Source organism: Meriones unguiculatus, chromosome X (assembly GCF_030254825.1).
Source record: "Meriones unguiculatus strain TT.TT164.6M chromosome X, Bangor_MerUng_6.1, whole genome shotgun sequence".
In the NCBI taxonomy this organism is placed as follows: domain Eukaryota; kingdom Metazoa; phylum Chordata; class Mammalia; order Rodentia; family Muridae; genus Meriones; species Meriones unguiculatus.
Window position 1 is genome coordinate 130,748,069 of NC_083369.1, and position 26,458 is coordinate 130,774,526.

Genomic DNA, 26,458 nt, shown 5'->3' on the forward strand with positions numbered 1-26,458 from the left:
TTCTTTTCGTATTTTATTTGTTTCCTCTGTTATCATCTCCTTGAGCATAGATGTTAGGTCGTCTCCTTGAATTTCATTTATGCTGGGGTGTCTAGGGCTATTTGCCCCTGGATAACTGGGTTCTGGAGATGTCATAATGCTCTGGCTTTTGTTGGTTGAACTTTTACACTGTCCTCTACCCATTGGGCTATCTTAGTTGTTTGAATTTAGTTTCTGGTTGTTCTTGGACTGTTGTAGTGGAGAGAATCCCTTTGGTAGAAAAATGGTTTTTCCTCAAGGAAGCCTTCCCAGCTTTTTGGGTATAGTCCATGGATGTCTGGTGTTTTTCAGGAGTTGCTACATCTCACCTCAGGCATAGAGACCTCGGTGGTAACTGTGGTCCTGATTAGTCAAGAGGGCTCTCCTCTCACCGGGAGAAGTCCTGGAGACAGCTGCCCTCCTTCTGGGTTTCTTGCTGTAAATTTAGTGATCAGCTGTGGTAATCTGTGGTGGGTGAGTACTGCTCTGGTGTCTTGGGGCACTCAGTTCTGTCTGTTTGCAATCTGTAGTCTGCTAGACTTTCCCTATGTGACCCCAGCATCACGGTTTCTTCCTTCTCTTTGGGGTCCTCTCTGGACAGGGGTTCCTAGTCCCTGTTGTACTGGGGCGCACAGCTTGTCTCTACCTCTGAGCTGAGCGCAAAGCTCTCAGTGCGTGGCAGGAGCTCGGCTGTGATGGCGGCAGAGACCTTCCGGGGAGAGACTGGGTGACCTGCGATCAGACCCGCAACCCTGCTTCCCCGTGGGGTCCCCCCGCGAGTGGGACTCCCAGTCTCAGGTACCCTTGTGCCCACGGATCAGCCTGGGAAAGTGGCTGGGACACGCCCGCTTGCGGCTCCAGCCCAGAGACCCAAAGCCCGCGTTACCCCGGATTTCTTCCAGGTTCTGGCTGGGTAGCTGTGAGTGGACCCGACCGATTCCCATGCTGTGGGAGCCTCCCCTCACCTGGGAAACACGATAGATGTAGTTTCAGGGCCCCGAGTTCAGTCTCCTGGTCTCTGCACAGAAAGTGCTGTCCTGCTTCTCAGATGCGCTGTTTTCCCGGCGCCGCCATCTTGGCTCCCTCCACCTGTAGTTCTTTATGTAGAGTTCTGGGTTATTAATTTTAATCCTCACTCCCGAATCAGGACCGTTCAACCCTGCCGGCGGGCTCCGGCAGCCTATGAACCACAATTACTAATATAGCAAGATGTGCATAAAGGTGCAACAAATGGCATTCACATGTTGGTGACAAACAACAGATGCCTAATTGGATTTAGGGTGCATTCAATAGGAAGGAAATTAGTTCTGGTACTGAAGACTTCCTGGAGCTACTGAAATCATGGACCTTAGAAAAGGATATACTATAAGAACTTTTCTAGACCAGCACTAAGTCCTTACCACCCATTGTTAAAGATCCCTCTCTCTATAGCAAATAGAGACCATCACAGAAAACCACAACTGGACACAAGGCAGAGATCAGTGGATTGTGGGGAGCCTAGTCCTATAGACAAATCAACATCACAGTTCCTGTATGGGTCAGGGAATAACACTGAAAAGGGCTCATACCACTGTAAGATCCAGAATACCAGAAAGTCTGCTATTTACCATATCTCTTAGAAATGGCTGCATGAACAAGACTTAAACAATGGCAATATCAATAGACATGTGGAAAGGGGACATTTTCATGGAGTCCCATCCTAGACAAAGAATTATAGGCAACTAATGACTGTAGGAGTGAGAGACCAAAAGATTAAAATTCAGCAGTTATTAGTAAAGTTTAAGGCCTGAGCTAGCTTGGAGAGTTCCAGTAATGCCCTGAGGGGAAGAACCCACCTTACTGCATTCTGTCCCCACTCACTAGAGATACAATTGCTAGGAAACTGTCCCATCCCCCTAGGGAGGGACACAGGTCATTAATGGTCTGGGGACCTTCCTATAGCCAATCAATTCAAAATGCAGCATTTTGACCAATAGATGCTTGCCAGGCAGGAATCGCCCTTGCCTTGGGCATTCTGGGAGGGACCACAATCTTTTAATCACCCAACTAACCTGAAGCAGAATGTTGTCTTTATATATTTGTTCATACTTATACATATATACAATATATATGTATATACATATATGCAATATATATTGTATATACATATATACAATATATATATATACAATATATATTTAATGTATGTATGTAAAATAATAAATAAAAAGAAGGTATCAATTTGAGAGTGGGAGCATGGGATGGATTGGAGGAAAGGTAACTGGAAGAAAAAGAAAACGGAATGTGGTCCAATTTTATAATATTAAAAATATATTTTTCAAACACCCAAAAGATAGGGAATTATGAGAAAGAATAGAGATATACCGCTGAGACAAGGAGTTGTGGAAGAAAATAAAGACTGAGAACTACAAAAAAATGTTGTCAAGAGAAAATAGTAAAGAGTTATGGGTATTGTGAAAAAAGAGAAAACTATCAGAGAGAATGAGAAATTGTAGGATAAAATGTAATTCTGGCCGAGTATTAAGAACGTGAAAAGGGCTGGGGAAATGACATAGCAGCTAGAGCACTCATTGCTTTTCAGATGACCCAATTTGGTTCCTAGCACCCATAACAGCTAGCTCACATTTGCCTCTAATTCCAGCTCCAAGTGACCAACATCCTTCTGGGATTCCACAGGCAGCTACATTCATATGTACATAGCCACACAAAGACAAAAATAAGCATAACTAAAATAAACATTTTTTTAAAGAAAGAAGTCAGAACTGTGGGTGCAGTAAGGAAATGCATGAGATAAAGAATGGTGAGAACCTTGAGAAACAGAGAGGACTGGAGAATAGACAGGAAAATAAGAAGGGCCTATTAAGGAAGAACAGTGAAGGTAGGTAATGGTGGAAAAGAATACAGTATTATGGGAATATAGAATTATTAGAGAGATTGGAAAATAAAGGGAGAGGACTGGGAATTATAAAAGAGTATGCAGTACTGTAATAAAAAAAGGAAGAACTGTCAGTGCACGAAGAATTTTGAGACAGAAGGCATAACTGTGAAAGTAATGAGGAAAAAGAATTACAAAATAGAGAAAATTGTAGGTGAGCCAGGAAATTGTGGGAAACAGTGAATTGTGGGGACACACAAGGAAGTGTGAGAGAGACAGTACATTCATCAGATAAAACAGGGAACTCTGGGAAAGACAAATTGTGAGAGGCACAGATAAATGTTGGGAAATGTAGGAATTGTGTAGAAGACCAGCAGGATTGTGGGAAATACCAAGCACTGTCTTCTAAGAATATTTCTAATATTGTAATAAAAAATTACAAAGAAATATACAGGAACATAATTACATTGAAATATATTTATCAGCACAGTTTATACAAAGATCTGTGATTGTTGATGGCTGGTTCCCCAGGGAAATATACTGTAGGTTCATGAAATATATTTTTGCATGCTATTTTGATATGTTTCAAGGTGTTGGCCAAGATACACAGTTCCCATTCCTGAGTAACGTGGTTAATTAATCCTACTCTTAAACACTTTCTTTATTAGCCATTCACATTCTGGACTACTATACACCTCTTCCATTCATTCCGTTGTCAAATACTACACTACTAAAGGCAGATCCAAGGCCAGTTGAAAATATGCAAATTAGCCAATTCAAAACCTGCTGACCCCTTCTCTTCCATTCTTTTCATAGAAAGCAAAACAGAAGCTCTTGTACACAGAGGCTGTCTATCCCCTTGCCTTGTGGTCAATCCTGAAGCATTCACACACAGCTCTTCCCTGCTATAGCTTAGTGAGTATTTCCTCTCTTGGGAGCTGTGAGTATAATAAGATGCTATTGCATTTATGATAACTGTCTTGGTTTGCTTTCTATTACAGCGATTAACATTCAAAAAGGCAACTTAGGTTAAAAGCAGATTTGAAGGGAAGTCAGGACAGGAACTCATGGCAGTGGTGTATATCCATAGCCTCCATGGCTTTTGGTTGAATTCCTCGGAGCCTTCAGATCCCTGCCATCTTCTATCTGCTGGTTTACCATACACAAATACTATAAAGCTTATTTTATATTATGTGGACTACAATATAGTACTTATATTATATGAAAGCTGTAATTTCATGATTGCATGGAGTACACTCACAACAGCTGCCAGAATCCTGAAGGGACTAGGCACAGAAAATGAATTATAGCATTTTATTCCATAAATAAGCACAAAGATTATTTGTTCATTGAAAAGTAAAAATTGACTTTCTAAGAACCTAAAATATGACAGTGAAAAGCACAGCAAGTGGACAGCTCCTTCAAAGCGACCACTCTGCTGCTTATAGCACGCGCAGCAGGGTCATCCACTTTGAAATCACACTGCCCAGCTTAGCAGCCTGCAGAGTTGAAAAGGCCGCCCAGCGTGTAGGGGCGGGGTCGGGGAGAAGTCCCAGGCGGCCTCGGCTCAGAAGGGGTGGGATTGGTCCTTCATGACTGACAGGGGTTCCTTTTCTCAGCTTGCGGCCTGCCTCCGTACTTCCGGAAGTCCCGCCTTCGGAAAAGGAAGTAGCTGCGCATCACAACGCCGGCTGTGACCTGGGCCTTAGCGGTGACCTGGTTTAAGGAGAAGCGGTGGCAGCCGTCGGTCGCTGTTGTGTGAGTTTGGCTTGGAAGCTCGATGCGGTCCCGGCCGCACAGGGCAGTCGGAGGGGAGGCTCGGGTAGGGAATGGCGTGCAGGTTAGGCTGGAGCCTGTCTTCTGGGGACCGCGGACTGGTTCAGATGGGAAGGGCTTAGACAGGTGGGCGAGACTCGTGGCTCCCTGCCTTTGCCGCTTCTTACCTCCCATTTTGGTGACAACTTTTTTTTTGAACCTATCTTCTCCAAGGCCCAGGGCTTCCGGGGGTAGGGAGTTGAGTCTGGTTCAGTAAATGCTTGCCCTCCCTGGTTCCTGTCCCCACACCTAGGTCTACACCCATTTCCACAAAGTGGTTTCATCTTACATGTTTCCAGTCTCTATGAGACGTGTGGTGGCATAGGTTTCACGGTATTTCCTCAAAGGGGGAAGTATTTTAAAATTGTCCCCAAACAAATGTCCTACCTAGTACTTTCCCATAGGATGGCAAAGAGGAACGAAGGCCAGCCATCGTTCAGTCTGTTTAGCCTCCACGTTTTAATCTGACTCTTTGCTTTGGCAGTTGGAAATTTTAGATTGGGAGTCATCCCTGTGATTCCAGCTATGGGTTCCTCAACATCTACTCCAGCTGCAGCAGTAAATACCTCAAATGCTTCTACTCATCAGGCAGCTTCATTGCCTTCAGGATGCCCAATGCACGAAAGGCAAAAGAAAGGTAATTTTCCTGTTGTCTAGAAAATTAAAAGAAGGATAATGGCTCTAAAGCAGCGGTTCTCAATCTTCCTAATGCTGTGACAGTTTAATACAGTTCTTCATGTTGTGGTGACCCCCCCAACCACAAAAATTATTATCATTTCTTCTTCATAACTGCCATTTTGCAACTGTTGTGAATAGTTATGTAAATATTTTTGGAGATAGAGGTTTGTCAGAGGGGTTGAGATCAACAGGTTGAGAACCACTGTTTTAAAGGAAGAGGCTTATAATTTGCAAGTGAGGCTTATAAGGCTGGGAGTAAGGCACTCTCAGACTGATCCTAATTTTGCTTCTCATTAGGCATTATCATAAACAAACACCTTTATGTCTCAGTCTGTCATCTGTTGGTGTAATATAATTTTCACATGTTTACGGTGTTGAGTAACCAAAGTCAGATATAAAAACTTTGCAGTTGTTCCATAAAACAGCTTCATCTCTCAAAAGTTTGCCTGTTAGTGACTTTGAGCCATGGGATTTACTCAAGGGATTTATCCATGTTGATATATGTTTCTTCTCACAGCTGAGAGGAAACAGTACCGCTGGCATACAGTGGGGTGGGACTTATGATAGTGCTAAACAGTATACAGCCTTGGACATGGAATCTTTGTTCTATAAATAGCGAGAATGCCAGAGCTGAGTGAACTTCATTCTAGCTGTCTATTTTGATAAACTACTCCCCTATCTATTATGGTCTTCATCTAGATCCAAATAAGCTTCCACCAAGTGAATTTATAGACTGTTATATCAGTGCTAGGTTGGAAACAAAAAAATTTCTTTAATTAGTGCATGTCTGCTTTAGATAATTCAGACTGAGGCAATGTTGTATGCTTTCTTATATGTACATGTTTGTTACATGCTCATGCTTCTCTAGTGTCCATCGTTCTTAATCACCGTTAGCCAGTCCTCTCTAAGAGGTCAGCACTTATCCTGTGACAAGGATTGCTGTTTTTTTTTTTTTTCTTCATTGAGAAAGAACTAGCAATACACAGACAAAATTCCTTTTCCTCATAGAGCTTACATTATCACCTTTATAAACCTGTGTGGGAGATTTTTCTGCCAAGGAAACTAAGGCTCAGAGTAACTAACTTATGTACTTCAAGTCATTTAGCTAGTAAGTGGTAAAGGTAGTGAAAATTCTGTGACTTTGGACAAGGACAGATCCCATAGTCTCATAGAAATTGAGACAAATTAGACAAAGGATGTGTACCTTTGCTCCAAGCTTCTGTCCTCAAGTAATTCTCTTTATGATTTTTAGTCTATCTATTTTAGAGAGTTGTTATCTTGGTTTATTTCCACAGTAAAGAATGTGAGTATTTAGGAGACCAAAGGGCCTCCTGGTTATATACTGTGAAAAATATAACACTTTTTCTTCTAATATCCTCCAGGGATCAATCTGGGAAGATTGGTGTTTTTAACGGTACAGATAGAGGTATAGCAGTTGTGTTTTCACCCCTAAAGTGAACAGGTGCATGGGGTTGTGGGAAATGAATGCCTTGGAGGAGAGGCTAAAGAAGTGAAAGTATACTTGTCTTTTCTATATACTAGCATTCAGCATAGTCTTTATTTCCTCCTGCACTGTCTTCCTCTGGCCTGGTAAGGCTGCTCCCCCCTCAGGGGGAGATGATCAAAGAACAGGCCAATCAGTTCCTATCAGAGACAGTCCCTCTTCCCATTACTATGCAGGCTACTTAGGATTTCATGACAGAAGCTGCTGTTATTCTGGGACAGAGACCTTTAAGTACCTTCCCATTTACATGATACTTAGAGAAGCTCCTCAGGCCCTACACCTGTCTGGATCAGCCCCCAGGAGCTTTGACATTGACTTGGGATTGACTCAGAAGTATGAGTCTATCATGGGATATTTTCTTTAAAAATTTGCCTTTTCCTAAGATGCTCAATCCCCATTCAGAAAGGCAAAGAAGATGGACATCGGAGGAGGGAGAAAACAGGGAATAGGACAGGAGCCTACCACAGAAGACCTCTGAAAGGCTCTACCCTGCAGGGTACTGACGCAGATGCTGAGACTCATAGACAAAGTTTAGGCAGAGTGCAAGGAATTTTAAGAAAGAAGTGAGAGATAGTAAGACCTGGAGAGGACAGGAGCTCCACAAGGAGAGCAACAGATCCAAAAAGTCTGGGCACAGGGGTCTTTTCTGAAACTGGTACTCTAGCCAAGAACCACTCATGGAGATGGCCTGGAACCCCTGCACAGAGATAGCCTATGGCACTTCAGTGTCCAAGTGGCCTGCATAGTAATGGGAAGAGGGACTGTCTCTGATAGGAACTGATTGGCCTGTTCTTTGATCATCTCCCCCTGAGGGGGGAGCAGCCTTACCAGGCCAGAGGAAGACGGTGCAGCCATTCCTGATGAGAACTGATAGACTAGGATCAGAGGGAAGGGGAGGAGGACCTCCCTTATCAGTGGACTGGGAGAGAACACAGGTGGGTAAGAGGGAGGGTGGGATTGGGAGGGGAGGAGGGAGGAACCTATGGGGGGATACAAAGTGAATAAACTGTAATTAAAGAAAATAAAAATAATTAAAAAAAGATGGAGCTAAGAAATAAAAAAAATCTGCCTTTTCTGAAAAGGACTAGCACCTCAGATGAGTGGTATGGTTTCTTTTTTTTGTTTGTTTTTGTAGTTTAAGTCTTAGAACAAAATATGAGTTGAGTGGCATTTACATTTTTCTTTGAGTGTCTATAAAATATGCTCTTTTTCTGTTCCTGTACCCAATATTTGAGAGAGTGTATCAGTAATAGATACTGTAGTAGTGTCTGCTACCTCACTGAGGCCGGACTAATGGCTGGAAGTCAGAGAAACCTAGTGAAATATGGCCAGCCCTCACTTTGGCTTACTTCTTTCCTTCCTTCCTTCCTTCCTTCCTTCCTTCCTTCCTGCCTGCCTGCCTGCCTGCCTGCCTGCCTTTTTTCTTTTTTCTTCTCTTCTTCCTCCTCCTCCTCCTCTTTCTCCTACTCCTTCTCTTCCTTTTTCTTCTCCTATTCTCCTTCTCCTCCATCTTTTTCTCCTCCTTTTTCTTCTCCTCCTCCTCCTCTTAAAGGGAATGTACATTTATAGCATCTTCTCATCTTTAGAATTTTAGAACATTAACTAGCTTAATTCTTGGCATCTTTACGTAGGAGAAACTTAGTTTTCCAATTGTGTTGGTCAGAATTTTAGCTCTTTAAGGCCCTAACTAAGAGGTTCTCCTTCCATTGTTGGTATGGTATCTCAGCATTAACATTGTTTTAATACTTGATTATTTCAGGCTGTCCAATGACTGCAGCAGCATCTGATCCAACCAGTGAGAGCAAAGCACAGACTGTGCCCGCCCACCAAGAACGGGCCTATGAATACGTGGAATGTCCTGTTACTGGTGCTGCAGCTAAAGAAAAGGAGAAGCTTGATCCTTTAAACCTGGTAATCCTCCCTCAGCTTTTCTAAGGGCATTTTATGTATCTGTGCATTCTCTATCATGGTCAACTGTGTCTCTTCAGACTATGAGCTAGAATAAATCTTTCCTAAATTTCTTCTTGCTAGTTATTTTATAATAGCAGCACAAAAAGTGATATGACCAAATTATACCAGAGGTGTGAAACTCTTATTTCATTAGTTTAATGGGAACTTGTGCTTTTTATATGGTGTATTGCTTTCCAGGATGTTCTGATTGTTTCGTAGTTTATACCATAGTGCTAACATTCAGTTATAATCCACCGATTTTCTTTAGATGCCACCACCTAATCAAACACCATCCCCAGATCAGCCATTTTCTTTGTCTACATCAAGAGAGGAGTCATCAATTCCAAGAGCAGATTCTGGAAAAAATTGGGTTTACCCTTCTGAACAGATGTTCTGGAATGCCATGCTACGGAAAGGGTGAGTGAACGTATTTAGAACATTAATGTGCTTGCCACACTGATCTCAGAATTAAATATTAAGAAGGTTTTTGTTTGTTTGTTTGTTTTTCTTTTGGTTTTTCAAGACAGTTTCTTTTTTTTTCTGTGTAGCCTTGGCTGTTCTTGGCTTATTTTGTAGGCCAGGCTGGCCTTAAACTCCCAGAGATCTACCTGCCTCTGCGTCCCTGAATGCTGGGATTGCAGGTATACACCACCACACAGGTGTGTGCCACCATGCCCAGCTTAAATGTTAGGGTTTTTTTTTTAATATCCAAATATACATCATTTTTATTGAGTTAAACAGTTTATAAAAGAATTTTCAGAGTTATTAGAGTGTAAATTCAAGACCAATATTCAAGGTCAGTGTTTTCTAGAAAAACAGAACTAACAGGGCATGGAGTTGGGGGTGGTCAGGAAGACATTGTTATAAAGGAAGCGATGCAAGCCAACAGCATATCCCAAGATCTGTGGCCAGCAAGTGGGAGACCTGAGAAAAGCCAGTGATATGGTTAGTCAGTCTAAGGCCCTCAGTACCAGGAGACCTGGTGGTAGAAGTTCTGGTCTAAAAATTGGGAAGCTTGAAATCCAGATAGACCTGATAATTTAAGTTCAGGTTAAAAATCAGGTAAAGCCTAATTTTATAGCTCCAGCAAACATGCATGAGTCCCATTTGCTTATGAAAGGACTGCAGCCCATGACTGGCTGAAATCTACCTGAACAGGTCGATCAGTTTTAAATATATCTCAAAACATTTGTACTTTTAGAAATACATACATACATATATATGTGTGTGTGTGTATATTTTTGGAAATAAATAGATATATATGTATAAACACACACATATAAACACTGTTATATAAAATGCCTAATCATTTATATAAAATGGCAAATCATTTATCAGTGGTACTAAATGAATAGTGCCTCCTTAAAAATTGATTGTTTTTTAAGTATGGCTTTTGGGGATCATATGAAATAACATTACGATGAACTTTAATGTCAGTGTATGTAAGCTTTTATAAAAAGTATATTTTATATATTCATTGAGTAACTTCTTTAGGCAATAATATTTGTTCTTTCTTAGGTGGAAGTGGAAGGATGATGATATTAGTCAGAAAGATATGTATAATATCATTAGAATTCACAATCAGAATAATGAGCAAGCTTGGAAGGAGATTTTGAAGTGGGAAGCCCTTCATGCTCAGTAAGTATGTTTGAAATCTTTAAAAGAAGTTTTAGTATCTCTTCATATCAGCTTTCTTACAGTGTTAACATTTAAATAATAATTTGGTATTCATTTGTGTAGCAGGGATCATCCTTGTAGAACTGACCACATATTCAGTGAACTCCTAAGTTCAGATGGCAGAGAATTTGGAACAAAGATGGCTCAGCTCTGCTCCATGCTGGCTGAGGCCTCATATGCTCAGGTCATGTTCAGAAATGGCTCGCGCAGAGCTGTGGGCTAGTTTTCTGAAGGCACGGTCATTTACCCATCTGGCAAGGGGTGCCTGCTCACAGTCCCTGAACGTGGCTAGCTCAGCTGCCTTACATTGCAGTGGCTGCCTTCCAGAAGCTGAGTTCTCAATAGCACCAGACAGAAGCCAGATCTCCTTTTCTGACTTAGCTAGGAAGACTCAAGTATCTCAAGCCTGGCCAGATTAAAGGGGGATATGGAGACCCCACCTGTGGAAGAAGTAGGATAGGTCACTCATGGAAATAAGAGCACATCGGAAGTGAGACTAATGCCTTGTGATCCAAGGGAGGTAGGAAAGAACTTTTTGTTTCTTCAGCAGTATTTGGAATCCATATAAGGACTGACATTAAAGGTCTTTCTTTACATGGGCCCCTTTTCTCAGAGAGAATTGGTCAGTTGAAAGAGCATTGGTTCTTTACTTCACCTGGCAGGTTTGTTGTAACTCTACACACTAGGCTCACTTAAAGAATGTCTGACCCAGTTCAGAATGGGTCCTAGGCTTGATGCTTCTGGACTGATAAGACTGCTGCTGGTTTTAGGTCTCTTCTTCCAGAAGTGAAGGGTTGGGGAATATCTTCACAAAGAACCATGTCCTATTGTAATCTGGTTTACATTTCAAATTCATCTCAATGCATGATTAATATGTTTCTTGGAGAAAAGCCAACTGAATACTTTTAAGGTAGTCTCTTTGTTTTTGGCATTTGCATTGAGCATTTCAGTATTAACACTACTAGAGTGTCATTAGCTGGATCCCAGGGGTAAGAGATGTATACTTTCCTTTCTGTAACCCCTGACCTAGAGGAAGAACCTGGCTAGCTAACTTGGAATTGCAAGTGGCTGTTATAACCTAGGTTAAAAATGTACAGTAATTAAAGCCACCTGTTCTTTACTTGTAGTGTGATTTTAAAAGCAAAAGGAATTTTAGCTTGTCAGTTTCAATACAACTAGTCATTTTGCAGATTTCCGGCAAAATTAGCTATACCATAAAAGCCCCTACTAATGATTCCAAAAGAAAAGTTACATAGATTGAGTTTACTGCTTTGATAGTTAGCCACTTGAAAAGAGATATTAAAAAATCAGTAGTTCATAGTCAGGCTCTGTTGTACTGTGGATATGGATGGATTCCCTTACATGTAAAGAATTTAACTTGTTTTATGAATGGGAGCAGCCAGCAAGGTAAGTGGCTCTTGTCTTAATGGACCAGTCTTCCAACCCACATTAGGAAAGTAGGTTTGTGTTTTTCAAGTAAAACATTTGTACCTCAGATCCAATAGAGGACAGGTCTCTAATGGCTTTTATTTAAAAGAAAAAAATGTTCAGCACACTTACATCTAAGTCTGTTACTTGGTTGAAATGAAGCAACAAAATCCTCTCACAAAACTATTGGATTGGTTCCAGGACATCCAAATATGACAAAAGCCAGGGATGCTTAACGTCTCTTATAATATGAACCTTCAGTTCATTTGCATACAGTATATATATATGTATGTACATCTTCCTACATATTTAGATAGTCATTTGTAATGATTAAAAACAATGTAAATGTTATGTAAACAGTTGTTATACTATATTATTTAAGGAACAATGAAAAGGAATAAAATTAAGATATGGTCAGCACAAATGCAGAGGTTTATGTTTGTTAATGGCTTGTTTTTGAGACACACTCATGTAGCCCAGACTGCCTTTTGTATCACCCAAGGATAACCTTGATCTTGTGATCCTCCTTACCTTCACCTCTCAAGTGCTAAAATTACATATGTACATTACAATACTTGATTTATGTGGTACTAAGCATTGAACACAGAGCTTTATGCATGGTAGGCAAGTGCTATGCTAACTGAGCTATATCTCCAGTCCACAGGTATAGTAGTTTTCCAAGTATTTTCAGTGTACAGTTGGTTGAATCTGTGAAAATAGATTCCATTGACCCAGTCCTAACTCTATAGCAGTTTCTGTTGTTTTTCTGAAGAAACTAGCTACTCCATGCAAAAGAGAAAGAAGACACACGATGCATAACACTTTTTTTCCCATGTGCCCTTGTCCAAATGGAAGGTTCTGTTTCCTGAATCAGACAGGAAAGCCAAGCAGATTCCCAGAGAAAGAGAAACCCAATCTAAAAGGAAAGAGAAAGGTTTCTAACAAATAGGTCTAATTTATTTGAACCCTGTTAGAAGTTACTGTTCTCTGTAAATGTGCTCGTAAGTAAATACAGAAAAAAGACATTGCTAAAATACTGGAACATTATCCTGTCAAATGAAAGAAAATATTTTAATAGACTATTCTTATCTGGGTATTTTCAGGGAGTGTCCCTGTGGCCCATCATTGGTCCGATTTGGAGGAAAAGCAAGAGAGTATTCACCAAGGGCAAGAATTCGTTACTGGATGGGGTAAGTGTCAGTGTAGACCTGCTGTTGACATTTTGTAAGCCATGGTAAGCATTCTTACCACCAAAACCAGTGTGTAAGAAAAGCAGTTCCTTGGTTGGAGAAACAGTCTCATGAAAGACCCCTGTGCCCTGTTATATTTGTTCCTTGTGGAGCTCCTGTCATCTTCGGGTCTTACTAACTCCCCCTTCTTTCATATGATTCCCTGCACTCTGCCGAAGGTTTGGTTATGAGTCTTAATATATGCTTATGGGTATAACCTAGAACCCCTGCTCGGATATAGCCCATGGTAGACTCAATGGCAAGCTCTTTGACCACCCCCTCCCCCCCGAGGGAGGAGCAGCCTTGCTAGGCCACAGAAGACGACACTACAGCTAGTCCTGAAGAGACTTGATAAGCTAGGGTCAGATGGAAGGAGAGGAGGACCTCCCCTATCAGTGGACTTGGAGAGGGGCAGGGAGGAGATGAGGGAGGGAGGGTGGGATTGGGAGGGAATGAAGGAGGGGGCTACGGCTGGGATACAAAACAAATAACCTGTGATTAATATTAAAAAAAAACATTAAAAAAGAAGAAAAGCAGTTCTATCTTCTAAAACTTCAGAATCCAGCCTATAGTTCGTCATCTACTTGAGCTTACTCATACATGGACAGAATTATGAGGGTAGAGTTGTAAGTTTCCTACTTCACTTTCCAAGGATTGAATTGTTCTCATTTTGGTATCCTTAGAAGTGTTCTTTTACTCCTCTTGTGGTCTTTACCGTTCCTTATTTTTCCCTTGTCTTACAGTGTAATTGGGCGACTTAGCACATTTGAATTCTCCAGGTTCCTAGCTAGCTTTTTTGGCCTGGGTGTCTTTCCCATGAACCTATTCCTTTATAGACAGTTGATCTGACACAGACTCATCATAGTTCATAAGTGCCACATTCTCTAAGCACCACTGACTGATTGGCTAAGTCACATCTCCCCTGCTAGGCATTGTATATAAGAGCAGGCATGTGAGCATGCACTGTTTTTCAGTCTGTCTTTTTGCTTGCACCAAGACTGAATGCAGACCAGCATTTTAACACTTACTGTTATGTTTGCGTTCCAGGTATGAGTTGCCTTTCGACCGGCATGACTGGATCGTCAATCGCTGTGGCAGAGAAGTTAGGTATGTGATCGATTACTATGATGGCGGTGAGGTCAACAAGGACTACCAGTTCACCATCCTGGACGTGCGTCCTGCCTTTGATTCTTTCTCAGCAGTATGGGACAGAATGAAGGTTGCTTGGTGGCGCTGGACTTCATAACCACTATTTTGTTTGTTTTGAAAAACCTGAAACTTTTTTTTTCTGAGGAAGATGTTCTTTCCCCCACACTAAATGCACTCATAATGTAACCAAGGGTACTTTTCAAGTGGGTAATTGTACTTGATCTTTGATTCAACAAAGATGCCATGCTCCACTAAATTTTGAGTCACATTTTCCATTGCAGTTGATAGGTCATTTTAAGTTTTTTCCCCATTTGATATGGGTGAGAAGTTCCTTACTTTTCCAATTAACCACAGTATTTCATGCTATTTTCTGTAGACAGTCTGAACAACCTCTGAGAAAGCATTTTAAAAAGCACAGAAAGCTGTTTTTATCCTTACTGTTTTCTCAGGAATAATTGAGATATAGAACCTGAAAGTGTGATACTCTTACCTGCCCAATATTTTAACTATATTCAACATAAATAAGAAGCACTTAGTCTTGTTTTAAAAGTAACCAAAATTTCTAAAATCCCTACCATCTAAGTTGCAACCCTGAACAAAATGCAAAACTATATACTAAATGTACTCTTCCAGATTGAGATGTCTAAGTGCAATTTTCAGACTTGACCTTGACTGAAATTTCAACTTTATAATACATGTAAATTTCAGAATACTTGGCTTTTCATTCCTGTTCTAATTTGTAATTTAATGAAAAGCTGGTCTCACCGTTCCTGAAAGTTGACAAACTATCTTATGTTATCCTATCTCATTCCACTGTCCCACCAGGAGCTTTCTTCCATAAATCTTGAAAGCCTGGCTCCATTCACAATCCCAGCAGTGTTCCTTTGACAAATAAGATTATGTTTGGCTACATGTTAGAATTCACAAGAAGTGCATTTTTCTCAGATGTGAAATGTTTGTATCAGTTCACAATCAGTTTGATGTTTGTTTTAAGCAAGTACTAAGTTTGTGTTGAAAACTGGTTGTTTTGCTGGGTAGTGGTGGCACAAGCCTTTATTCCCAGCACTCAAATGGCAAATGCAGGTGGATCTCTGAGTTTGAGGTCAACCTGGTCTACAGAGGGAGTTCCAGGACAGCCAGGGAAAGCCTGTGTGAAAAAAAAATCAAAAGAAAAATAAAGAAAACTGGTTGTTTTCAATTTTAATTATAAAAGCATGTTAAAAATAACTTGTTTTTTCTTAAGTGTTAATGAATGAAAAAATTTTAATTCATCCTAAATTAAATTAGTGGACAGAGTTGGTGTCTCTGAGTTACTAATTTGATGCAGATTTCTTTGTTGTATGATGCTTCAAAAATCCAACATGTGAAAATATTTGTATTTTTAAAATAAAGCTGAGAGTTAAAAGGTTGTGAAACTTATCAGAGTGATTCTATAGTTACTTATTTTTTTTCAGACACAAACTTCACTGAAGGCAGCAGTGGTCTCATCTGTTAATCACATAATTTTAAACTGCATAAGAATATAAGCACCGATGACCCTTTCGGGTCACAACTGTTACTGTGTATAGGATAAAGTATTTTGAAAAACAGCATTATGACTGGAAACTTAAAATTAAGTTGTGTGCAAGGGTCCACACTGTTACAGTGATAATTGTAAAAGTCAGGGAAACTCAGTTACAAGGACAACAGTTTTATACACTCGTTCACCACTTCTGGAAAAGAAACCTTCTGAATACTCAGTCACTTTGTGGTTAGATTACCTTTAAGTCTGCCTAGGAAGTAGAACCTCTGCTTTGATGTTTTTTTTTTTCCTATAACTTGAAATTTATTTTGGACCATCTCCAAGAGTTTAAACTAAGGTTTCTTTTTAATCTGTGGAAATGGCATCATTCATAATCAGAACATACTATTCCATGTCAGGTAAGGTAGGTTCAAACTGGGTTACATATTAGCAATTATTATTCCTATGAATTCACTAACTATCATTTGTGTGATGTTGATGTCCACTCTGCATCACACCCAGGACCCAAGATTGCAAAAGATCATCCCCTACCTAAAGAAAAATTCAGTCTTTCAGAGCTCAATCTGTAAACAAAATCATAGTATAGTAGAATTTCTTATTTAACTCACTATGGTAATGATAAGGTTAATGATACATATAAATACATTTCAGTATATCTAGTACGGTGATGGTTAGTCAATTTGAAAGAATTCAGAATCACATGGGAAGTGGGACTTAGAATATACCTATGGGAGTCTATCTTGATTACCAATTGAAGTGGAAATATGTAGTCATCGTGGGCTGTACCATTGCTCCATTAGTATCCTGTACTACATAAAATGAAGAAAGTGAGCTGAATACTAGCAACCATGCATTCACCTCTCCATTTGTGGATTGTGGGCACAAGGTGACCACCTGCTTCAGGCTCTTGCTGCTTTGACTTCCCCACCATGATATAGTACCTTGAACTGTGAGCCAAAACCCTTTCTCAAGCTGCTTTTATCAGGCAAATTTTTTTTCACAGCAACAGGAAAGAAAACTAGGAAAGTTAGCAGTTTCTTTGGTCCCTGATGTGCTTACTGTCTAGCAGAATTACTGACAGTGAAGTGCTCTTTGTTTACTTCCTTTCACATCCTTGTGACTGTCAGCCATGTTCAGTCATTGCTATTTCTTTAGGTGTGAGGCTCTTTGTGATTAAGAGGAATACCCTAAAGGCTGGTAGCTTGTTGGAGCACGCTCTTTATTTAGTGACATTCCTATCTCTGGACTTCCGTTTTAATCACTATAAAATGAGAAAAAATGAGCAGGCATAGAGTTGTTTTGCAAGTTCTGTGGTCATTTCTGAGTGTTCTTGGTGCAAAGCCATGAATGGAGGAAGCTTAACAGCCATCCCCACTATTGGCAGTGCCTAGCCTAGGGAGGTTCTGAAGTAAGGCTAGAAGTCTAAGTACTTAGACACTCTACAGGAAGAATCTTTTTTTTTTCAGTTCTATATCTTATTTTTTTTTAATTTTATTTTTTATATTAATTAGTTTATTTACTTATATCCCAGCTGTAGTCCTCCCCTCTCTCCTCCCCCCCCCAATCCCACCCTCTCTCTCCCTCATCTCCTCCCTGCCCCTCTCTAAGTTCACTGATAGGGGAGGTCCTCCTCCCTAGGAAGAATCTTAAAGATCAAGGAGGACCTTCTGATTTGTGTCACTTTTAGGTACCAACAGGTAGATATAACATACTTAATCTAACATGTTATTTAAATAACCTCATGTTATTTAAAATGGCTAAAGGGAATATCTTTTTCAGAATACATAGAGATAGGTGATATTTAGTTAGCTTAATGTGCAAGTCCCACTGGACAAACAATTAAGCTCCTGAATTTTCTAATATAAAATGTTGACAATATAAACACAGAAACCAGCTTCAGAAATAGAAATTAGGTAAAAACTAAAAGAGAGCCACCAAGAATGCTGCCATGAAGCTGGGAAGAACTGGGAAAATAATCAGAAATATAAATTTTTCACAACTTTCCAGATTCTTCTTAGAATTTTCTGCTACAAAAGTGTATTGGAATTGAAGATGGTGTGTCCTGTGTGGGTCATGTAAGGAATAAATGGCTCCCAGAAGAACAGTGGACTTTGCTCCTTCCAGAAGACTCATGTATGCTTATTTTAGGCCAAATCCTGGGATTCTGTGCTTAAAATAAAAATAACTAGAATGGATTTTACAAGTATGGGAGTTTTTGTTTTATGGCTCAGTTTCAACACTGCAATTTGGTCTCTGAACTAGATGAGTGTGTTAATCTGGTCAGGCTACTATAACCAGGTAGCATGGGTGGAGACCTTATAGCATAGACATTAATTTCTGCCAGTTCTGGAGGCTGTCAGTTGGAGAACAAGATGAGCATTATTCAGTGGCTGGTAAGGGCTTTCTGTTTCATGGGTGACAGTTATGATTCTCAAGTGTAGAACAAGCAAAGGAACACTGGGGTTTTCTCTGTCATTATAACCTAACCACATCTTGAAAGTTCTATAACTAACCCTTGACAAGATAACTTCCCCGTGTGATAGTGGCATGAACATGGGAACAACCAGCCATATTCTGATTGCAGCTAAGGCCATCTCCATGAGATAGAACCCACATATTAAAGGGACAAAGAACCCACGACTAGATAGGTCATACGCTCTAGGGACAAACCCAATACTATAATTCTTCTGAATGGACATAGTATTAAAATGACTCCTATTGCTATTCTCATAGATCAGAGCATCTCTCAACCCCCATCTGAGAAGCTTCTTCTTGCAGTAGACGCCAAATAACAAAAAGACCTTCAACTGGTTGATGTGCTCGGAATAAGAGACCATGGAGTTATCAGTCGTAAATGGGACATACATATCATTCCCTTCTCCCCGGGGATCAGGAATCTTTGCAAAAGAGGGAACAAAGATTTTAAGAGCCAAGGATGTTGAATAAAACCAAGGAAATATTTTCCCCAGAGACAACAGGGAAGTTATACACATGAACTCACAATAATTACGGCAGCATGCACAAGACCTGTGCAAATTTCAACCAGACAAAAATCCTGCACAGAGTGATGAAGATGGGCATGGATATCACCACTAGCTGGAGTGGAGGCTATAATCTTTCTGCTAGAAGAGAGAGAGTCAGAGCCCTGATAGGCTGACCACACACAAGTGCAGGCCCCTAATCCCGAGACTAGCTGGTAATACAGACTGGACTTGATGGGGAAACAAAAACCAAAAAGGAAGTAATATTAAAGTTGGGTGAAAATGGAGGTTGGGAGGCTGGTTCTGGGAGAATTTGGGAAAATTAAATATCAGAATACGTTGTATGAAATTCTCAAAGAATCAATAAAAATATCATAACCTTAGAGGTATAGATTTTGAATAGATACAAACTATAGGCTGCAGCAACAAGAAAGCTACACATCAAAATTAATAAATTTGGACTCCAAAGTAAGAAGGCTAAAATATGGCAAAGTAAGCAATAGGAAGGAAAAAGACTGGAAGCAGGTTGGGTTTATCAGAAATAGTATGTGTACTCTGGGATGGAACAGAGTAGGTTTCTAGCTTGGCTTTCAGATGGGAAAGTGTCCTGGAAAAGATTCAGGAACCTGGGTTCCCACTCTTCCTCATTACTGGTTTGTGAAATAGTCTCAGGTCAAAGCCCTTTTTCCTCCTTTACCCCTGAGTTGTTTACTTATGTACCAAAGGGCCACTGTTCCTCTCTTTGTCCAACAGAATGTCTGACCATTTCATAGTCCACTGAAAAATAACAGTGGAAGTGGAGCTTGTTGAAAAGAATTAACATTTCAAGATAGCAGTACCACAAGCCAAATGAGCTAAGTGCAAGACTGTGAAGTCACAGCATGCACCCTGATCACAAATGTAACATCCCTGATTTTGACAAGTTTTCCAGCTATTTGTCCCACGTCCAGGAACATTCTTTACTGCAGAGGTGTTTGACTTTGGAATGCAGGCAGCATTTTATCATAGCCATCCCTCTCTGACTTTTCACCCTAGAAAAGACAGGTGGATAAATGGATGAATCCACCAATTGATTCTTTTTATTTTCTTCAACAATTTATGGTTTGCATGTCACTAGGTTATGTTTTGGGTTTGTGTGGCTTACTGGCATATATTGTTCTTATAACAGTATTGTACACAAGAGTTGGTTCACAAGTCTTGATTGAAATAGCCTTGAAGGTGTATCTAGACTCCCTTTATATCTTTCAAACCCATGTGTTTGGGACTGGAATCCATGATCAATAGGCCCTAGTAAGTATAGATTGGCTACAGATTATTAGTTAAAGCCATCAACCAATCATTTGATCCATTGAAGTGATCACATTGCTATCATACTTCTTTGAAGTAGAAGAAAATCTGAAGATAATGCTAGCTTATCAGCAAGTTATTCTATCTATTACAGGAATTCCATTCTTGGGGCAATATAAATAAATGTCTGTCCCATCTTTATAGGTCTCCAGTGACAAAACAAAGTACAATTTCACTGAAGGCCAGACTCCTTGGTGAATCAAAAATTTTAGTGGGCTTACAGAATGTGTAAGAGGGGTTGCTTATATGGTATAGATAGTTGACCCCCAAAAGAGCTGCACCACCAGAAAGACTCATTTAATTATTGCTGATAACACCCCCCCATAGCTATATGAATGGAACTAACCACTTAGCCATCTCACTAGCTCTTAATATTTCAATTTTAGAAACAAGCATCATGGGATGCTATCTTTCACTATTCCATACAACACAGAGATGGGGTGCCAAAAGTCTTTGTGGGGCAGTGATACTTAACGACAGTTTCTCTATGCTTGACAATTCCTTCTCAAACCTTTTCTGTATACCTGTGTCTGCTTTTCAAGGAAGGGATGGCCTTGGATGGTTTCCCACTGCACAAAGCAAGTGACTTGATGAAAAGCAACATGCCTATGTTCAGAATACACTTATCAAACAAATCTCACATAGGTCTCATAGCTCTCTTTCCAGTGAAAAATGTACAAAACCCACAAAGCTCTTGCTACAGGCAGGAACAAGAATATGTAGTGATGCTTATCAAGATGGCTGAATTCTGTGCAAAGAGCCAGAAGGAGCTTCTATCGCTGTGTTTGTGTACAGAAACATTTTAAGCTGATTCTTTTCAGAAAATAAAATAGAACTTAATAGAATGAATGAAAAGGTAGATTTGAGGCCTAAGGGATAAAAATCTAACATTGTGTCCTATTCGTAGGAGTAGGAGTTTCCTGAACATAACCAGAGTATGGATTTCTACATTGCAAAGAAGCAAGAGGCTGCAGGTGGATGAGACTGAACTAAGAAAGGTGCTGTTAACATGAAGTAGAATTTTGTCTGTAGATCACAGGAGAAGGTGAGTCCTTAACGGCCTTTGTCAGAAATATGGATGGTGGTAGTGGAGAGGTGAGAAGGTAGATAGAGAAGCCAGGCTGATACAGTTACCCAATTGGGGATAAGAATCAGAGTAAGACAATGAAGATGGATATATAGGATGTATGTGCACCAGAAGGCAAATAAGATGGGTATGCTGTGTAGTGGATACTTTCACTGCCAACTTGAATGATTGAAAGAGGTATATAATATGAAGACAAACGGAAGTGTTTAACGGATATAGAATCATCTAGGAGATGGGTAGGTACACCTGTGAGCATGTCTCTGAGAGCATTACCAGAATTGATTCACTGAGCAGGAAATGCCTACCGTGGATGTGAGTGACACTGATCATGAATTGTGAGATCAAGGCAGAATAAAAGGGGGAAAGGAAAAAGCTAGTAGGGTGCCAGCATTCCCATCTCTGCTGCCAAGGTATGAGGAGACCGGTCTATATAATCTTCAAACTACTATCTATAATGGAAGGTTTCCACTGAAATCATAATTTCAGATAAGTCTTTTCTCCCTTAAATTGTGTCTGTGAAGTACTTTGTCACAGCAATGAGAAAAATGACCAATAAACCATGTGAGGCTTTAGGTACACAGAAAGAAACACCCTAGACAAAGATGTGAGGTGATACAAAGTAAAACTGAGGTTCGGGATAGTAGTAGAGACATGGAGTTTGCCTTTCAGTACTGTTGAGGCACTGTGGAACATTCGATGGGAATTTCAAGAAGGGTATTGGAAGCCAAGTGTGGTATTAAGGCTAGAGATTAAGGCTGCTACATTTAGCAAATATATGTCAGATAAACAAAGACTTTCTTTTTTTATATATAGTTTTTGGACATTTATTTTTTTAAGAATTTATTTATTACAATTTATTCACTTTTTATCCCAGCTGTAGCCCCTCCCTAGTCCCCTCCTAATTCCACCCTCCCTCATCTCCTCTCATTCCCCTTCCCAAGTCCACTGATAGGGGAAGTCCTCCTCCCCTTCCCTATGACCCTAACTTATCAGGTTTCATCAGGGCTGACTGCATTGTCCTTCTTTTTGGCCTAGCAAGGCTGCTCCCCCCCTCAGGGGGACATGATCAAATTTCAAGCTCCTGAGTTCATGTCAGAGACAGCCCCTGTTCTTCTTACTAGGGAACCTACTTGGAGACTGTACTGCTATGGGCTACATCTGTGCAGGTGTTCTAGGTTATCCCCATGCCTAGTCCTTGGTTGAGTATCAGTCTCAGAAAAGACCCCTGGGCCCATATTTTTTTGATTCTGCTGCTCTCCTTGTGGAGCTCCTGTCCTCTCCAGGTCTTACTATCTCCCCTTCTTTCATAAGATTCTCTGCACTCTGCCCAAAATTTGTCTGATTCTCAGTGTCTGCTTTGATAACCTGCTGGGTAGACTCTTTCATAGGCTGTACATATTTTTTATTCTTTTTTATTAATATACTTTATTTACTTTGTATCCCCCCTATAGTTCCTTCCCTCCTCCCCTCCCAATCCCCCCCTTTCTCCCCCTTCTCCACACACTTCCCTCCCCAAGTCCACTGGTAGGGGAGGGTTTCATTTTCTTCCTTCTGATCCTAGTCTGTTAGTGTTAGGTTTCATCAGGAGTGGCTGCATTGTCTTCCTCTGTGGCCTGGTCAGGCTGCTCCCCCCTCAGGGGGAGGTGATCAAAGAGCAGGCTAATCAGTTCATGTCAGAAGCAGTCCCTGTTCCCATTACTATGGAACCCACTTGGACACTGAACTGCCATGGGCTACATACATCTGTGCAGGGGTTCTAGGTTATCTCCATGCATGGTACTTGGTTGGCGTATGAGTCTCAGGAAAGACCCCTGTGCTCAAATTTTTTGGTTCTGTTGCTCTCCTTGTGGGCCTCCCATCCCCTCCAGCTCTTGCTATTATTTCCCACTTCTTTCATAAGATTCCCTGCATTCTGCCCAAAGTTTGGCCATAAGTCTCAACAACTGCTTTGATAGTCTGCAGGGCAGAGCCTTTTAGAGGCCCTCTGTGGGAGGCTCCTAACTTGTTTCCTGTTTTCTTCTTCTTCTGGTGTCCATCCTCTTTGCCTTTCAGAGTGAGGATTAAGCATTTTAGCCAGAGTCCTCCCTCTTGATTAGTTTCTTTAGGTGTACAGATTTTAGTAGGTTTATCCTATATTATATGTCTATATGAGTGAGTATATACCGTGTGTGTATTTCTGCTTCTGGGATAGCTCATTCAGGATGATCCTTTCCAGATCCCACCATTTACCTGCAAATTTTATGATTTCCTTGTTTTTAACTGTTGAGTAGTATTCCACTGTGTAGATGTACCACAATTTCTGTATCCATTCTTCAGTTGAGGGGCATCTGGGTTGTTTCCAGCTTCTGGCTATTACAAATAAAGCTGCTACAAACATGGTTGAGCAAATGTCCTTATTGTGTACTCGAGCCTCTTTTGGATATATGCCTAGGAGTGGTATAGCTGGATCTTGAGGAAGCGCTATTCCTTGTTGAAAGACTTTCTTTTTAATATAAGCATATCTCATATAATACTTAAGAGAATGAATCATTATTTGAGTATATCTTAAATTTTACGTGGGACATAGTGAGAACTGCATGTGTTCTGTGAAGCCTTCAAATTGAGTAGACAGTGTATCTTACTTGGTATTTGTACTTGAGAAGTACCAAGGTCAAGTGTCCTATATCCTCAGCCCAACTGACTCCATCCAAATTGGAAATAGCTAGGGCGTGTGCTTGGCTATTGCAAAACCTGATACAGCTGCAGCAAATTAGGTTGACTTGGCCACTGTAGACTAAAGGGATATTAGCTGGCTTGAACTAACTTAACATTGAGTGCCTGATCCTTCTACCCTATGGTGGTTTGAGGTCTGAGTTAGGTGGGAGTCCTGAATGCCAGTTCAAAATCTACAGTCTGCCATCCTTGCTTACAAATGCCTTGTAGGTTGTTGGGAGGTTTTTGCTTGTTTTGTCTTGAAGAACATTTGCTGCTGTTTTACAATTCTGTCAGGTGAAGACATCCTGTTTTCGTTTCTGTGTGACTCTTATGCAGACAACTTTTTTCTCTTTAGTTCAGTAAAATCTACCTCCTGTGTTTGCTTAATAGGCCAGCAGACAGCATGGGCTGAAGTGTATGTTTTTGCACTCAGTTTGGTCATGTGATGTTTTCCTGCATGCTAGGCACGTGTTTTGCCCAGGTTGGCTTGTGAGAGGGCACGTGATGTTTTTTCCTCTCATGCAAGAGGCATGACTTTGGCCAACTGAGAACATCTGCCGGTGGACTTTCAGGAGAGGACATACATAGAGTCCCAGGAAGAGTGAGACATCACTCTTTTGGATCGACATTGCTGCACTGACCTTCGTGCTTTGATACTCGACTTTACAGAGAGAAACGTTCCAGAGAGTTTCTCTAGGCAATCCAACCGAGTCTTGCGGCTTTCGATGCTTAATGCTGGCCTTTGGACTGGACTGTTGATATCCTGACGACTGAGTCTGATAATCCCCTAACAACTTATCGACCCTGATCAGCAGGAAGGAGATAAAAGAGGTCTATAGCCCTTTTCTCTATTAATCTCCTACTTAAGGTTGCAGGGGGTTGGAAGGGAGGTAAAGGTGCATAAAGTATAAGGGAGGTAAAGGTGAATAAAGTAGACTTGGTGGAAAATCTAAGTGGTGCCCAACATGGGGTCCGAAGGAAATTGGGAAAAATGGTTAATAAATCGAGCACTAACATTTGTGGTCCAGTCTTTGAATGTTGAGACATTTCAGGCTTAATAGAAATCCTGTTTGGAAGAATCTAAAATGCTGGGCCAATTGATATCAGTAGCTTTTGTTAGGATTGTACAGCAAAGTTACACGGTGAGTTCACAAAAGACACCACATGACTGGTTCCATGTAGGAGGTTTATTAAGGGAAGGGAAGGAGAAACAGAGAGACCTTCTCTGGGTAGGGAGAGAGAGAGAGAGAGAGAGAGAGAGAGAGAGAGAGAGAGAGAGAGAGAGAGAGAGAAAGAGAGAGAGAGGAGGAGGAGGAAGAGGAGGAGGAAGAGGAAGAGAAGTAGGAGGAGGAGGTCGTGTTATGAGTTCTCTTATAAGGTAACCCAGAGCATGAGCATGTGGTTTCATGTGGTCTGTAGGTGGCCTCACAGATGCCTCATATCCGGTTTGTCAGGTCCCTTGGGGATGGCCGTAGAGATGCCTGCTTAGAGAGCTCAATAGCTTTCTTTCAAAGCTCTCTTGGAAGCAGGCTTTGATGAACAGCAACTGAAGTAGTTGAGACTGGAATAAGCAGGATGCTGGAACAGATGTGTCAGCATCTCAGCATGCTGAAAGGATGAGTTCTGTCAGGTTTGATCCAGCATCACTGAGGTCTAATTCTTTTGCTCTGAAAATATATAATTTCTCACAAGCATTTTACATTTCTAAAATTGTAAATGTATGAGATGTACAAAATGCACAGATCAATTAAGAATGTTTCTTTGCTCTTTGTATGAGCAGAAGAAAGACATCTGTAAATCTTTATTCATGTCATATGAAAGGATGGGATGTACATGTTATGGGGATTGTATAGCCAACAAAAATTATTGGCTGTGCATAGACATCCAAGTCTCAGTCAGTTTCAGAGCTATTCCCATGTAGTGGAATCAGCAATATAAGTTACCATTATTGTTGAACATATAATCATTATCATGTTAAAATCAAAACAAGGTTGTATGAATCTGAATATTTTCTCTGGGCTCTTGGGCACCTGTTGTTTTAGGCAAAGCCGCTATTTGTCTCCTGAGAGAAGGCCTCCTGTTAGAGACACAAGCTGGTGCCTTGAGCAATAGAATATGCATGTTTTAAGTAAATTTTATGAACTCCTTTTTAATTTAGAATTTAAGCATACCCCAGACATTGTGTACCTGTTTAGAGGTTTAGGCCTGGGTTTTTATATATGTTGTGGCCATTTTTGTCCCATCCCTTTTTATATATCCAATGAGCAGTTATGTCTTTATAGCCAAACTTTATATAAACTCTTCTACCTTTAAGCATACCCTAGGCAACTTGTACCTGGGTTTTTACATTGGTTGGAGTTATTCTTGATTTGCCCCTTTTTTTGATAAGGGATGGGCAGTTATGCCTTTGTAGTCAAACTTTATATAATAAACTCTTTTACCTTTAGAGTTTAAGCATACCTTAGGCACCATTCTCCTGGGTTTTCACATTGGTTGTGGCTATA

The 26,458-nt window shown here is 40.6% G+C and overlaps 1 protein-coding gene across 6 annotated transcripts in view; it reads left to right on the forward strand.

Annotated features, from left to right (window-relative positions):
• Positions 1-4,543: 4,543 nt before the first annotated feature.
• The window catches only part of LOC110541444 (holocytochrome c-type synthase), a 49,818-nt gene continuing 27,903 nt past the window's right edge, over positions 4,544-26,458 (forward strand). For 2 of the 6 annotated variants that reach the window (XM_060375302.1, XM_060375303.1), the window contains exons 1-8: positions 4,544-4,651; positions 5,193-5,345; positions 8,650-8,801; positions 9,109-9,257; positions 10,359-10,478; positions 13,049-13,135; positions 14,222-14,281; positions 21,081-21,218. In XM_060375302.1, the coding sequence (XP_060231285.1) occupies positions 5,234-5,345; positions 8,650-8,801; positions 9,109-9,257; positions 10,359-10,478; positions 13,049-13,135; positions 14,222-14,281; positions 21,081-21,186 (786 nt within the window). In that variant the 5' untranslated portion in view covers positions 4,544-4,651; positions 5,193-5,233 and the 3' untranslated portion in view covers positions 21,187-21,218. Of the gene's footprint in view, positions 4,652-5,192; positions 5,346-8,649; positions 8,802-9,108; positions 9,258-10,358; positions 10,479-13,048; positions 13,136-14,221; positions 15,732-17,852; positions 17,911-18,578; positions 18,622-21,080; positions 21,219-24,344; positions 24,969-26,458 lie in introns of those variants that run through there. The other 4 variants (XM_060375304.1, XM_060375306.1, XM_060375305.1 and 1 more) reach the window with 4 other exon arrangements.